Source organism: Myiozetetes cayanensis, unplaced genomic scaffold (genome assembly GCF_022539395.1).
Source record: "Myiozetetes cayanensis isolate MyiCay16 unplaced genomic scaffold, myiCay2020 scf63, whole genome shotgun sequence".
NCBI lineage: Eukaryota > Metazoa > Chordata > Aves > Passeriformes > Tyrannidae > Myiozetetes > Myiozetetes cayanensis.
Window position 1 is genome coordinate 48,892 of NW_026087887.1, and position 14,451 is coordinate 63,342.

Consider the following 14,451-nt stretch of genomic DNA (forward strand, 5'->3'; position numbering starts at 1 on the left):
GATTCGGATCCGGGTTTATAAAAAGCGGGAATCCGGCGGGAAATCGGGATGAATTTCCCCACCAAATGCAGAAAATCAGCGAGGTTTAATCCCAAAAATCAGCCCAAATGCGAGGCCCGAAGAGCCACTCCCGGTGGGAGGCGGGAGGAGATCAATTTTGGCAGGGAAAAGTGGATTTCTCAGCTGTTTTTTTGGTGGAAAACTCCGGTTCTCCAGTTGGGAAAAGCCCTTTTTCTGCTCCCCGAGCATCCTCGCCCACCTCTGGATATTCCAGCTGTTGAATTTCGGGGATTTAGGAGGCTCTTTTCCAGGCTGGGAAAGCTGGGAATTGGGAATGGGGAGGTTGGATTGGCCAGCCCTGAGCACAGAACCTGGATAGGACCCGGGAGGGGGTTGGGAATTCCCTTTGGGATGGAGACGATCCCGATCCAGCCCCTCTGGAGGTCACGGAGGGGACAAAGGGGAGGTGCCTCCCTTGGGAAGTGATCCCAGGAGGGTTTTTTTGGAGGGTTTTTTTGTTTAATTCCTGAGATTAATTGAAATTAACAGGATGAATTTAAATTTTTTATTGATATTTTTTAATTAATTAAGAAGATGAGTTTAAAATAATTTAAAAAAAAATTTAAAAATTCGTTTAAAAAAAAAAGTATGTTGGTCGATGACAATTTCCCTCCGAGCTTTTTATTTTCCTTTTCAAACTCTGCATCCATTTATTGATTTTTTTAAAAAAAATCTATTTTCAAAGCCCAAAATTAATTAATTAATTTATTTATTTGTTTATTTTACCTTTTTCAAGACAATTTATAAAGTTTGGGGTTTGGGTTTTTGTTATGCCACGAGCAGGGAAACCAGAGCAGATTTTCCCTGTCCCTGAAGAAGGAATAATTATCAATGGAATGTTGTGGGAATGGGAGGAAAGAGGGAACTGGGAATGAGAGAAAAGAGGGATTGGGAATCCAAAGGGAGGATATTGTGGGAATGAGAGAAAAGAGGGAATTGGGAATGGAAGAAAAGAGGGAATGAGAGGCCAAAGGGGGATATTCTGGGAAAGGGAGAAAAGAGGGAATTGGGAATGAAAGGAAAAGAGGGAATTGGGAATGAGAGAAATGAGGAAATGGGAGGCCAAAGGAGGATATTCTGGGAATGGGAGGAAAGAGGGAATTGGGAATGAGAGAAAAGAGGGATTGGGAGGCCAAAGGAGGATATTCTGGGAATGGGAGGAAAGAGGGAATTGGGAATGAAAGGAAAGAGGGAATTGGGAATGAGAGAAATGAGGAAATGGGAAGCCAAGAGAAAATATCCTGGGAATGAGAGGGAAGAGAAACTGGGAAGCCAAGGGAGGATATTCTGGGAATGAGAGGAAAGAGGGAATGGGGAATGAAGGGGAAGAGGGATTGGGAAGCCAAGGGAAGGTATTCTGGGAACGAGAAGAAAGAGGGAATTGGGAATGGGAGAAAAGAGGGATTGGGAGGCCAAAGGGGGATATTCTGGGAAAGGGAGAAAAGAGGGAATTGGGAATGTGAGAAAAGAGGGATTGGGAGGCCAAAGGGGGATATTCCGGGAATGGGAGGGAAGCGGGATTGGGAAGCCAAGGCAAGCGGGGCTGGTGCTCCCGGGATGGGGGGGGGCAGGTCCGACCCCCCCCTCCCTGACCCCGCCAGGGCCTCGTGCCCCGCGATTCCCGCCGGGATGGGGAAATTTGGGAGCGGAGCAGCGGCCGGGGACGAGCGGGATAACCGTAATTAATTAGGGATGCGGGGGGAAGGCCGCGGCAGATAAGGAGAGCTCCGTCAGCAGGGCCGGTGAGTCAGGAGGGATTTTGAGGGGGGTTACACAACCTGCCGGTGCCGGGTGTTTATCCCGCCTCCCTCTCTCTCTCTCTCCGGGGCACCCCTAATTGCACCCCTAATGAACCAACCAAACCCATCAACAACTTTAACGACCCGCCAATTAACCGGGAATGGAGCCGGGCTCCGCTCCCCGCCATCCTATAAAGGAGAACTTCCCCTGGAGAACTTCCCGCAGCTGAGGATCCCTCCAGCTCCCCTAATTTATTTATTTTGGGTTGGTTTTATTTTTTTCCCACACCCCCCCTCCTCAAATCCCGCTCTACCATGAGAAGATATTTGTGCCGATACGACGGGAATTTCAGCTCCTCCTCCGCCCACTGCGGGACTTTGGGGGGCGCCGGGGACGGGAGATACTCCGGGATCGGGCAGGGATACACCGGGATCGGGCAGGGATACTCCGGGATCGGGCAGGGATACACCGGGATCGGGCAGGGATTCGGCAGCAGGAGCCTCCACCACGGCCTGGGGGGCTTCGGGAATGCCCACCCCTCTCCCGGAGGATGGGGGAGGTTCGGCGGATGGAGAGAACCCCAGAGGGGGTTTTATGGAAGGGGGAATTTCCCGAGGTTGGGAAGCGCCTCTGGGATGAGTCCAGGCAGGGGGGCAGCGGGACAGGGGGTGGGACACGCCGGGACGCCCCGGGGTGGTGGCATCGAGGGGGTCCGCGTCAACACCGCCCTGCTGAGGCCCCTGGAGCTGGAGGTGGATCCCGAATTCCAGAGGGCGCGCTCGGAGGAGAAGGAGCAGATCAAGGCCCTCAACGACAAGTTCGCCTCCTTCATCGACAAGGTGGGTCCCCCCCCTGGGTTTTCTCCCTCTTCTCCCTCTCCAAATCCCGGGATTGGCTGAATTCCCGGCGAATTCCCGCTGGGAAGCTCCCCAAGCAGGTGGCAGGACAATAAACCACCACCCCCACCTCGTTAACTCGATCCTTTTTCCAGGGAAAAAGGAAAAAAAGACATTCTGGGAATGTCTATCCCTTCGTCCTGGTGCCTGGGGATGGTTGGAGGCAGCAGGAAAAACTGGGGGGGTGGGTTTGGACATCCCTGTTTTTCCTCCTAATTTGGTTTTTTTTAATTCTTTTTTCTCAAGAAAAGCAAAAACTCCTCTGAATTTTCCCCCAGGAATTCTTTGGTTTGGGGGTCCTGCCTCTCTCCCAACCCATCAGAGACCCCCCCCCAGGTTTAAACATTCACGGCCCTGGAAAACTGGGAGGGTCTGGGGCTCCTTTTTTTCACCTCCCTCCCAAATAATTTGGGGGTCTCATTTTTACAGGTTGGGTGTCAGGGAATGGTGGAGTGGTTCGGGTTGGGAGGGACCTCGAAGTCATCCCCTCCCATCCCACCCACCAGGGGCACCTCCCACCATCCCAGGTCGTCCCAACCTGGTCTTGGACATTCCCAGGGATGGGGAATCCTCTGGGAAATCCATCCCAGGGCCTCCCCACCCCTCCCAGGGAGGGATTTATTCCCGATATCCCAACTAATCTTCCCCTCTTCCCGTTGGGAGCCGCCATCCCTTGTCCCGACCCTCCCTCCTCGTCCCAAAGTCCCTCTCCAGCTCTTTTGGAGCCCCCAGGGAAGGAAAAATGGCCTTTAAAAGTCACTTCCAACCCAAATTGGTCCCTGATCCCACGAAAACAAACTGGGCAGGAGTGAGGGAAAAGCTGCTCCAGCCTGGAATAACTGAGGGAAAATCATGGAATGGATTGGAAAGGGCACTAAAGGTGATCCAGTCCCAACCCCTCCCACCATCCCAGGGGGATCCAACCTGGCCTTGGGCACTTCCAGGGATGGGGCATCCCCTGGGGAATCCATTCCAGAGCCTCCCAGCCAGGAATTCCTTCCCAATCTCCCATCCAGCCCCCCCTTTCCCAGCGGGAAGCCATTCCCTGTGTGCTGTCCCTCCATCCCCTCATCCCAAATCCCTCTCCAGCTCTCCTGGAGCCCCTCCAAGCCCTGAAAGTGGCTCTGAGCTCTCTCTGGATCCTTCCCTTCTCCAGGTTGGACATTCCCAGCTCTCCCAGCCTGGCTCCAGAATCGTGGAATCCTGGAATGGGTGGGGTTGGAGGGACCTTAAATCCCATCCAGTCCCACCTTGGACCCCTCCCACCATCCCAGGGGGCTCCAGCCTGGATTTGGGCACTCCCAGGGATGCAGGGGCAGCCACAGCTTCTCTGGGAAACCCATTCCAGCCAGGAATTCCTTCCCAAAATCCCACCTAACTCCCACCTTTCCCAGTGGGAAGCCACTCCCTGTGTGCTGTCCCTCCATCCCCTCATCCCCAAATCCCTCTCCAGCTCTCCTGGAGCCCCTTTAGGCCCTGGAAAAGGCTCTGAGCTCTCCCTGGATCCTTCCCTTCTCCAGGGGAACATTCCCAGCCTGTTCCCACATCGGGACATCCCAATTTTTTTTTGTTTTTTCCCCTTCTCCAGGTGCAGAGCCTGGAGAGGCAGAACCAGGCCCTGCTGGCCAAGTGGGAGCTGCTGCAGGGGCAGAGCTCGGGCCCCGAGGAGAGCAGGAGCATCTGCTCCTTCTTCCAGTCCTACATCTCCAACCTCCAGAGGCAGCTCCAGACGCTCCAGAGCCAGAGGGAGCAGCTGGATCCCGAGGCTTACAGCATGCTGCAGCTGGTGGGGGAGTACAAGGACAGGTGGGAAAGCCTGGATTTTGGGGGTTGAGAAAAAAAAAAAAAAAAGGTTGCCGGGGTTTTCCCAAAAATTGGATTTAATATGGGTTAATTTATCCATTTTTTTGGAGTTCTGTTGTTGAGGGAAGTCCTTAAATTTCCAAAGAATGCCGTGAGACTTTGAAAATGGGATTTATATTGGGATTTAATTTGGGTGAATTTACCTGGGGAGGGTGGTGGCAAAGCCTACAAGGTGCTGCAGCTGATGGGAAGTTACAAAGACAGGTGGGAAAGCCCGAATTTTGGGGTGTGGGAGGGGAAAAAAGGGTGCTGGGTTTGTCCCAGGTGACAAAAATAGGTGGGAAACCCCCAATTTTGGGGGGGTTGGAGGGAAAAAAAGGGTACTGGGGTTGTCCCAGGTGACAAAAACAGGTGGATAACCCCGAATTTTGGGGTGGTGGGAGGGGAAAAAAAGGTGGCAGGATGCTGCAGCTGGTGGGAGATTATAAAAACAGGTGGGAAATTCCCATTTTTGGGGTGGTGTGAGGGGAAAAAAGGGTGCTGGGGTTGTCCCAGGTGACAAAAACAGGTGGGAAACCCCGAATTTTGGGGTGGTGGGAGGGGAAAAAAGGTGGCAAAGCCTACAAGGTGCTGCAGCTGATGGGAGATTCCAAAAATAGGTGGGAAATTCCCAATTTTGGGGGGGTTGGAGGGAAAAAAGGGTGCTGGGGTTGTCTCAGGTGACAAAAACAGGTGGATAACCCCGAATTTTGGGGTGGTGGGAGGGAAAAAAAGGGTGCTGGGGTTGTCTCAGGTGACAAAAACAGGTGGATAACCCCGAATTTTGGGGTGGTGGGAGGGGAAAAAAGGGTGCTGGGGTTGTCCCAGCTCCGAAAAAAGGGAAGTTCAGCCCAAAATTGCCACACTTAGGACCGATTTTTTTTTAATTATTATTTTTTTCTGGGGGGGGGGAGCTGCCAGAAATTGGAATTGAAGTGGAACTTGATTTGAAATTCGCTTTTTTTTTTGAGGGAGGGAGTGGTTGCTTTGTCTCCTGACCCAGCTGACTGAGTAATTAAAGGAGGAAATGGCAGATAATAGAGGAGTTAAACGGATTAATTGATAATGGAGGTGTTAAGTGGGTCAATAACAGATAACAGATCAATTTTCTCGGTGAATTAATAACCGATAATCACGCACCTCCTCCCCGCCCCCAGGTTCGAGGACGAGATCAACAAACGCACGGCCCGGGAGGAGGAATTTGTGGAGCTTAAAAAGGTGGAGTAAGCGGAGACCCCTCCCCAAAACCGAGCCACAAAAACACCAAAAATGAGGGTTCTGGTGGGTTTTAATTCCGGCTGAACCCCCAAAAAAGAGGCCCAGCAGGGAGAATTTATCTCTGGAAGTTCATCTGGTTCCTTCCCACCTCAGAATTGTGGGATTCTGGGAAATAAACCCCCAAAAATGCTGTTTTTTCCCTCCGTTTTCCCCATTTTTTTTCTTCTCTCAACCCCAGCTCGAGCAAAAAGTCTTTTTTTTAGGTCAAATCATGCCCAGGGGAACAAAATCCAGGGGAAAACGGAGAATTCCGGCCACTTTTTACCCAAAGGAAGAACAAAACCCGAATTTTCCCTTTTTTTTCCACCCCGGGAAGGGATTTTTTTTGGCCCTTGGTTTTTTTTTGGGGTTCATTTTCCACCCTGTTTTTTTTTTTCCCTCCTCTCTCAGATTTTTTTTTCCACACTTTCCCCTCTGTGGCTTTTCCCAGGAAATCCAGAGCTCCAGTGGGGACAATATTTGATGTCAGGGATGGAGTTTTTTTTGAGAATACACTAAAAATCGAATTCCAGCGGAGGATTTGGAGCCAAAAAGGTGAATATGATGATGGAATTTGAATTTTTGGGTTTTTTTTTTCCCCCCCAGGAACTGGACAGCGCCTACATGGGGAAAATGGAGCTGGATGTGAGGGTGGAAATCCTGAAGCAGGAGCTGGAATTCCTCCGGTGTTTACACGAAGCTGTGAGTGATTAAAATCTCCCCCCCTCAAGTCTTAAAAACATGTATTTTTTTGGGGGGGAATTCTGCCTAAATGGGAATTTTTGGTGAGGAGGATTAATTTATTATTAGTGTAATTAATTAGTATAAAATAAAAGTAAATATATAATATATAAAAATTATAATATATCATGTTATAGCCATTTTAATATCTATATATTTTATATATTTTATATACTTTTATATATAGTTATGTCTATTTATAGCAGAAATAATACCTAATTCATGTCATTAATTTATGAAGGCCTTTGGTCCTTTTTACTTCTACCATTAATATGAATTATATTAATATCATAAGGTCTATAGAGTACATATAACATCGATATTTATTTATATATAAATGTAGATATTATAAGTCTATAATGATAATAATGCTTATTATCTCTATGTAAAAATGGAAAATAATATTTAAATAATTTATAAGGCCCATGCATTACATATCTATATTTATATAATCTAGATAAGAATTTATATCATCATAATATATTATCATATATATAATATAGTAATATTTATAACGTACATACACATCAAAATGAACATTTAATTAATTCATAAGGCCTATATAATTAATTTATAAGGCCTTTATCTCACAAATCTGTGTGTGGAGAGGGGGCCTGGTGTGTCCCAAAAGGGCTGGAAGTGCCTGGGAATTCAAAGCAGTGATGGGACAGTGGGAAAATCCCAACCCTGGTTTACCATATGGAAAATCCAAACCAATGGTGGGACAACCCTAAAATCCCAACCTTGGTTTTCCCCTATAAAAATTCAAATCAATGATGGGTCAGTGATGAATTCCATGGAAACTCAACCCTGGTGTTACCATATGGAAAATCTCAAACCCTGGTTGCCGTGTTGAGAACCCAAACCAGTGGTCATGTGAAATCCCAACCCTGCTTTTCCCACATGGAAAATCCAAACCAATGAGGTGATGGTGATAAAATCCCAACCCTGCTTTTCCCACATGGAAAATCCAAACCAATGAGGTGATGGTGATAAAATCCCAACCTTGGTTTCCCATATGGAAAATCCAAACCAATGAGGTGATGGTGATAAAATCCCAACCCTGCTTTTCCATATAAAAATCCAAATCAATGAGGTGATGGTGATAAAATCCCAACCCTGGTTTCCCATATTGAGAACCCAAACCAATGAGGTGATGGTGATAAAATCCCAACCCTGCTTTTCCCATATGGAAAACCCAAACCAATGAGGTGATGGTGATAAAATCCCAACCCTGGTTTCCCATATTGAGAACCCAAAACAATGATGGGTCAGTGGTGAAATCCCAACCCTGGTTTCCCATATTGAGAACCCAAACCAATGAGGTGATGGTGATAAAATCCCAACCCTGGCTTCCCATATGGAAAATCCAAACCAATGAGGTGATGGTGATAAAATCCCAACCCTGCTTTTCCCACATGGAAAACCCAACCCCCCGCAGCGTCACAACCCTAAAATCCCATCCCCTCTGCCCCCCCCCTCCCCTCCAGGAGCTGTCCCAGCTGCAGGGCCTGGCTGGGGACACCGAGGTGACCCTGTCCGTGGATCCCAGCCCGGAGGTGGACCTGGAGGGGCTCCTGCAGGAGATGCGCCGGGAACACGAGGCCATCGCCCGGCGCAGCGCGGCCGAGCTGGACGCCACGTACCGCCACAGGGTGAGCGTCCCCCCGCCAAAAACACATAAAAACACCCCAAAAACACCCCAAAATGTCTCATTTCCCATCCCAATTTTCCCATCAGTACCAGGAGCTCCAGGACGCCTGGGAGAGCCAGCGGGAGCAGCTGAGGAGCAGCCACCGGGAGCTCCAGGAGCTCGCCCGGCACATCCAGAGGCTCCGGCCGGAGGTCGAGGCCGCCAGGAAGAGGGTGAGGATGGTGGATCTCAGCTTTTCCAAGGGGATTTTCCAGGGGAACTCAATGATCCTCTGGAGGCAAACGTGGTGGGGGGAAAGGGGGGGTGATTTCCTTCCAAGCGAAGCGGATTTGGATTTTTGGGAGTTTCATCGGGATGGAATTTGGGATAATTTGCCGGGTCTAAAGCGTTTTTTGGAGTTCTGCTGTTGAGGAAAGTCTTTGATTTCCAAGGAATGTCGGGAGGGTTGGAAAGTGGGATCCAAATTGGGATTTGATTTTGGGTGAATTTACCCCTCTTTGGAGTTTTGTCATTAAGGAAAGTCCTTAAATTTCCAAGGAATGCTGGGAGAGTTTGAAAATGGGTTCGAAATTGGGATTTAATTTGGGTGAATTTACCTGCATCTTTGGAGTTCTGTCGTTAAGGAAAGTCTTTAATTTCTGAGGAATACCAGGAGGGTTTGAAAGTGGGATTTATGCTGGGGTTTAGTTTGGGTTAATTCACCCAATATAATGAAATTTTGGAATTCTGCATTGAGGGAAGTCCTTAAATTTCCGAGGAATGTCGGGAGAGTTTGAAAATGGGATCCAAAGTGGGATTTAATCTGGGTGAATTTATCCAGTTTTTGAGTTCTTTCATTAAGGAAAGTCCCTAAATTTCCAAGGAATGCCAGGAGAGCTTGAAAATGGGATTTAATATGGGTTAATTGATCCACTTTTGGAATTCTGTCATTAAGAAAAGTCCTTAAATTTCTGAGGAATGCCGAGAGGGTTGGAAAATGGGATTTACACTGGGATTTAATTTGGGGTGAATTTACTGATTTTTGGAATTCTGTCACTGAGGCAAGTCCTTAAATTTCCGAGGAATGCCGAGAGAGCTTGAAAATGGGATTTAACTATGGGTGAATTTACCCATTTTTGGAATCCTGTCATTAAGGAAAGTCCTTAAATTTCTGAGGAATGCCGAGAGGGTTGGAAAATGGGATTTACACTGGGATTTAATTTTGGGTTAATTTACCCATTTTTGGAATCCTGTCATTAAGGAAAGCCCTTAAAATTCCAAGGAATGCCAGGAGAGCTTGAAAATGGGATTTAATTTTGGGTGAATTTACCCATTTTTGGAATCCTGTCACTGAGGCAAGTCCTTAAATTTCTGAGGAATGCCAGGAGAGCTTGAAAATGGAGATTTAATTATGGGTGAATTTACCCATTTTTGGAATTCTGTCATTAAGAAAAGTCCTTAAATTTCTGAGGAACGACGTGAGAGTTTGAAAATGGGATTTAATTTGGGTGAATTTACCCATTTTTGGAATCCTGTCATTAAGAAAAGCCCTTAAATTTCCGAGGAATGCCGGGAAGGTTTGAGGGTGGGAATTCCCAGCTTCTCCTGCACTCCAGGAATCCCCCCATGCGGGACCCTCCCAACCACGAGTTCTCCCCCATCCCTCCCAAATCCCTTCCTGGGGCTGGTGGAAGGTTAAATTAACCCCCCTTTATCCCCCCCCAGAATTCCAGCCTGCAGGATTCCCTGGGGGCCGCCGAGCTCAGGGGGAGCCGCTCGGTGAGGGAAGGGCGGGAGAAGCTGCGGGAGCTGGAGGAGGCCCTGCAGGACGCCCGGAGGGACCTGGGGAGGCTCCTGAGGGACCACCAGGAGCTGCTGAGGGCCAAGATGGCCCTGGACGTGGAGATCGCCCTGTACAGGTCCCTGCTGGAGGAGGAGGAGCTCAGGTGGGGCTCTGGATCCGTGGGATGATTCCCAAGGGATGGGGTTCAACCGGGAAAAAGGGCCGGGTCCTGCCCTTCGGAAAAACCCCACGGGCTGGGGACAGATTGGGGGGACAAAGGGAGCTGGGGGTGTTGGGGACAGATTAGGGGGACAAAAAGGGAGCTGGGGGTGTTGGGGACAGATTGGGAAGGGATTGTGTGAGCAGGGAAGGGATTCTGTGAGCAGAAGGAGGGAGCAGGAGGGATTGTGTGAGCAGGGGGACAAGAAAGGTGAGCTGGGAAGGATGTTGTGAGGACAGGGAGTGGACAAGAGGGATTGTGTGAGCAGGGGACAAAGGGAGTTGTGTGAGCAGGGCAGGGATTGTGTGAGGGACAAAAGGAGCAGGGAGTTGTGTGAGACAGGGAAGGGATTGTGTGAGCAGGGCTGAGGGAGTTGTGTGAGCAGGGCAGGGAGTTCGTGTGGAGACAGGGAGGGGACAGATGTGTGAGCAGGGAGGGTTGTGTGAGCAGAGGAGAGGGAGTTGTGTGAGCAGGGTGGGAGCAGGGATTGTGTGGAGCAGGAAGGGTTGTGTGAGCAGGGCAGGATTGTGTGAGCACAGATTGTGAGCAGGAAGGGATTGTGTGAGCAGGGACAGGGATTGTGTGAGCAGGGACAGGATTGTGTGAGCAGAAGGAAGGGAGGTTGTGTGAGCAGGGAAAGGATTGTGTGAGCAGGGAAGGGATTGTGTGAGCAGGGAAGGGATTCTGTGAGCAGGGATTGTGTGAGCAGGGAAGGGATTGTGTGAGCAGGGCAGGGATTCTGTGAGCAGGGAAGGGATTGTGTGAGCAGGGCAGGGATTGTGTGAGCAGGGAATGGACTCTGAGCAGGGCAGGGATTCTGTGAGCAGGGCAGGGATTGTGTGAGCAGGGCAGGGATTCTGTGAGCAGGGAAGGGATTGTGTGAGCAGGGAAAGGATTGTGTGAGCAGGGATTGTGTGAGCAGGGCAGGGATTGTGTGAGCAGGGCAGGGATTGTGTGAGCAGGGAAGGGATTGTGTGAGCAGGGAAGGGATTCTGTGAGCAGGGAAGGGATTGTGTGAGCAGGGATTGTGTGAGCAGGGAAGGGATTGTGTGAGCAGGGAAGGGATTGTGTGAGCAGGGAAGGGATTCTGTCCCTGCCGAGGCCACCCCTGGAGTGCCGTGTCCAGCTCTGGGGCCCTCGGGTCAGGAAGGACAGGGAGGGGCTGGAGAAAATCCAGGGAAGGGTCTGGAGCACAATTCCCATAGGGAGAGGCTGAGGGAGCTGGGAATGTTGAGCCTGGAGAGGAGGACGAGGCTCAGGGGAGACCTCAGCACTCTCATCCCTTGGGATTTGAGTTTTAGTTTCAATTCTTGGTTTTAAATTCAGTTTTAATTTCAGTTTCAGTTTCAATTTTGGTTCCAGTTTTTAGTTTTAGTTTTGAATTCAGTTTTCATTTCCATTTTCGTTTGAAATTCCATTTTAATTTCAATTTTTAATGTCAGTTTAAAATTTCAGCTTTAAATTTCACTTTTCATTTTAGTTTTTAATTTCAGCTTTAAATTTCAATTTTTAAATTTAGTTTTAATTTCAGGTTTTATTTTCAGTTTTTAATTTTAGTTTTTTTAGTTTGAAATTTCAATTTTAAAGTTCAGTTTTAAATGTCAATTTCTAATATCAGTTTTAATTTTTAGTGTTTTAAATTTTAGTTTTAAATTTTAGTTTTAAATTTTAGTTTTTAATTTTAGTTTTAAATTTTAGCTTTAAATTTTAGTTTTAAATTTCAGCTTTAAATTTCAGTTTTAAATGTCAGGATTATTCATTTCCATTTTAATTTGTTCTAAATTTCAACTTGAATTTGTTTTAAATTTCAATTTTTAATTTCAATCTTAATTCCTGTGTCGATTCGAACTTCAGTTTAAATTCTAATTTTAATTTCAGGTTCGATTTTAACACAATTTTCGGTTTCTGTGTCAATTTTTGAGTCAATTCTCATTTCCAGGCCGTTTTATCTCACTGTCTCTTTTCCTCCCCAGGATCCAGGAGGGATCCCCAGCCACGATCTGTGAGTATCCCAAAAATTCCCTTCCCATCTTTTTTAAGAGAACTGAGCCCACTCTGTGCTTTCAACACCCACAAATATCCCAATTCCCATCTCAAATCATTCAGGGAACGACTCCAAGGGGAATTTTTGGGTGGAAAATGTGTCCAAATCTCAGGTGGCTTCCCAATTATCGGCTAATTCCAACCAAACTGGGAGGAACTGGGAATTGTTTCACTTGCTCTACAGGGCAGAAGAGGAGGAAATAAAAACCCATCTGAAAATTTGTGGAAATAAAAAAAACCCAGTCCTGAAATTTGTGGAAATAAAAAAAAAAAAACCAGTCCTAGAAATTTCTGGAAATAAAACAACATTCCTGAAATTTGTGGAAATAAAACAACATTCCTGAAATTTGTGGAAATAATAAAAAGCATTCCTGAAATTTGTGGAAATAAAAAAAAAACCAGTCCTGAAATTTCTGGAAATAAAAAAACCCAGTCCTGAAATTTGTAGAAATAATAAAACCAGTCCTGAAATTCATGGAAATAAAAAAAACCAGTCCTGAAATTCGTGGAAATAAAAAAAAAATTCCTGAAATTTGTGGAAATAATAAAAAACAGTCCTGAAATCTGTGGAAATAAAAAACCAGTCCTAAAATTTGTGGAAATAAAAAAACTTTCCTGAAATTTGTGGAAATAATAAAAACCAGTCCTGAAATTTGTGGAAATAAAAAAAAAAACCCACTCCTAAAACTTGTGAAAATAATTAATAAAAACAACTTCTGATATTTGTGGAAATAATAAAAAACAGTCCTAAAATTTGTGGAGATAAAAAAAAAACAGTCCTGAAATTTGTGGAAATAAAAAAACCAGTCCTGAAATTTGTGGAAATAAAAAGCCAGTCCTGAAATTTATGGAAATAATAAAAAAAAAACAAACCAGTCCTGAAATTTGTGGAAATAAAAAAACCAGTCCTGAAATCTGTGGAAATAAAAAAAAACAGTCCTGAAATTTGTGGAAATAAAAAAACCAGTCCTGAAATTTGTGGAAATAAAAAAAAACACTCCTAAAACTTGTGGAAATAATTAATAAAAACAACTCCTGATATTTGTGGAAAAAAAAAAAAAAAAAAAAAACACACTCCTAAAACTTGTGGAAATAATTAATAAAAACACTCCTGAAATTTGTGGAAATAATAAAAAGCACTCCTGAAATTTGTGGAAATAAAAAAAACAGTCTTGAAATTTGTGGAAATAAAAAACAGTCCTAAAATTTGTGGAGATAAAAAAAAAACAGTCCTGAAATTTGTGGAAATAATAAAAAACAGTCCTGAAATTTGTGGAAATAATAAAAACAGTCCTGAAATTTGTGGAAATAATAATAAAAAAAAAAACCAGTCCTGAAATTTGTGGAAATAAAAAACCTCTCGTGAAATTTGTGGGATTAATTAAGAAAAACAACTCCCGAAATTTTGTGGAAATCAAAACCAGCTCCTGAAATTCGTGGGAATGGGAGGCAGAGAAACTCAGAGTCTCAACCTTCCCTAAACAGGGAGAGGGAAAAAAAGACAGAAATCAGGTTAAAAATAAATTAAACCCCCAGAAAAAAAAGGGATAAAACATTCCATGGGTCGATCTCTGCCCCGGAGATCCTTCAAGGGATGGCCCTAAGGGAAGGAATGTCCTAAAATCCCAATTTTGGGGGTTGAAAAGAGCACAGGGTGGATTTGAATCCATCCTTTTTTCCTTGCAGGTGTCATCGAGCACAGCACGAGAACGAGCGGGGCCTTCGAGGCGGGACCCGGAGGGACCAAGGGGGGGAAAGGGGGAAGCAGCTCCGGAGGGGGCGGGATGAGGGGACCCATCTCTGGAGGGGGGAAAAGGGGGAGCTCTGGAGGGGGGGGATCCATGTCTAGGGGTGGAGGGTCCATGTCTGGAGGTGGATCCATGTCTGGAGGAGGAAAAGGTTCAGGGTATGGAGGAGGAAGTTCAAGCAGTAGTGGATCCATGTCTGGAGGTGGGAAAGGTTCAGGATATGGAGGAAGTTGTGGTGGAGGATCCATGTCTGGAGGTGGATCCATGTCTGGAGGTGGGAAAGGCTCAGGATATGGAGGAGGAGGAAGTTCAAGTGGTGGATCCATGTCTGGGGGTGGGAAAGGTTCAGGATATGGAGGAAGCTGTGGTGGAGGATCCATGTCTGGTGGTGGATCCATGTCTGGAGGTGGATCCATGTCTGGAGGTGGGAAAGGCTCAGGGTATGGAGGTGGAAGCTCTGGTGGTGGTGGATCCATGTCTGGTGGTGG

General features: G+C 46.6%; 1 protein-coding gene across 1 annotated transcript; it reads left to right on the forward strand.

Annotated features, from left to right (window-relative positions):
* The first annotated feature begins 2,114 nt into the window (after positions 1 to 2,114).
* On the forward strand, positions 2,115 to 10,140 carry LOC126651488 (keratin, type II cytoskeletal 75-like). The gene is made up of 7 exons (XM_050337409.1): positions 2,115 to 2,639; positions 4,285 to 4,502; positions 5,696 to 5,756; positions 6,402 to 6,497; positions 8,027 to 8,191; positions 8,277 to 8,402; positions 9,895 to 10,140. The coding sequence occupies exons 1-7, from the start codon at positions 2,115 to 2,117 to the stop codon at positions 10,138 to 10,140; spliced, it is 1,437 nt and encodes a 478-aa protein (XP_050193366.1).
* The last annotated feature ends 4,311 nt before the right edge of the window (positions 10,141 to 14,451 follow it).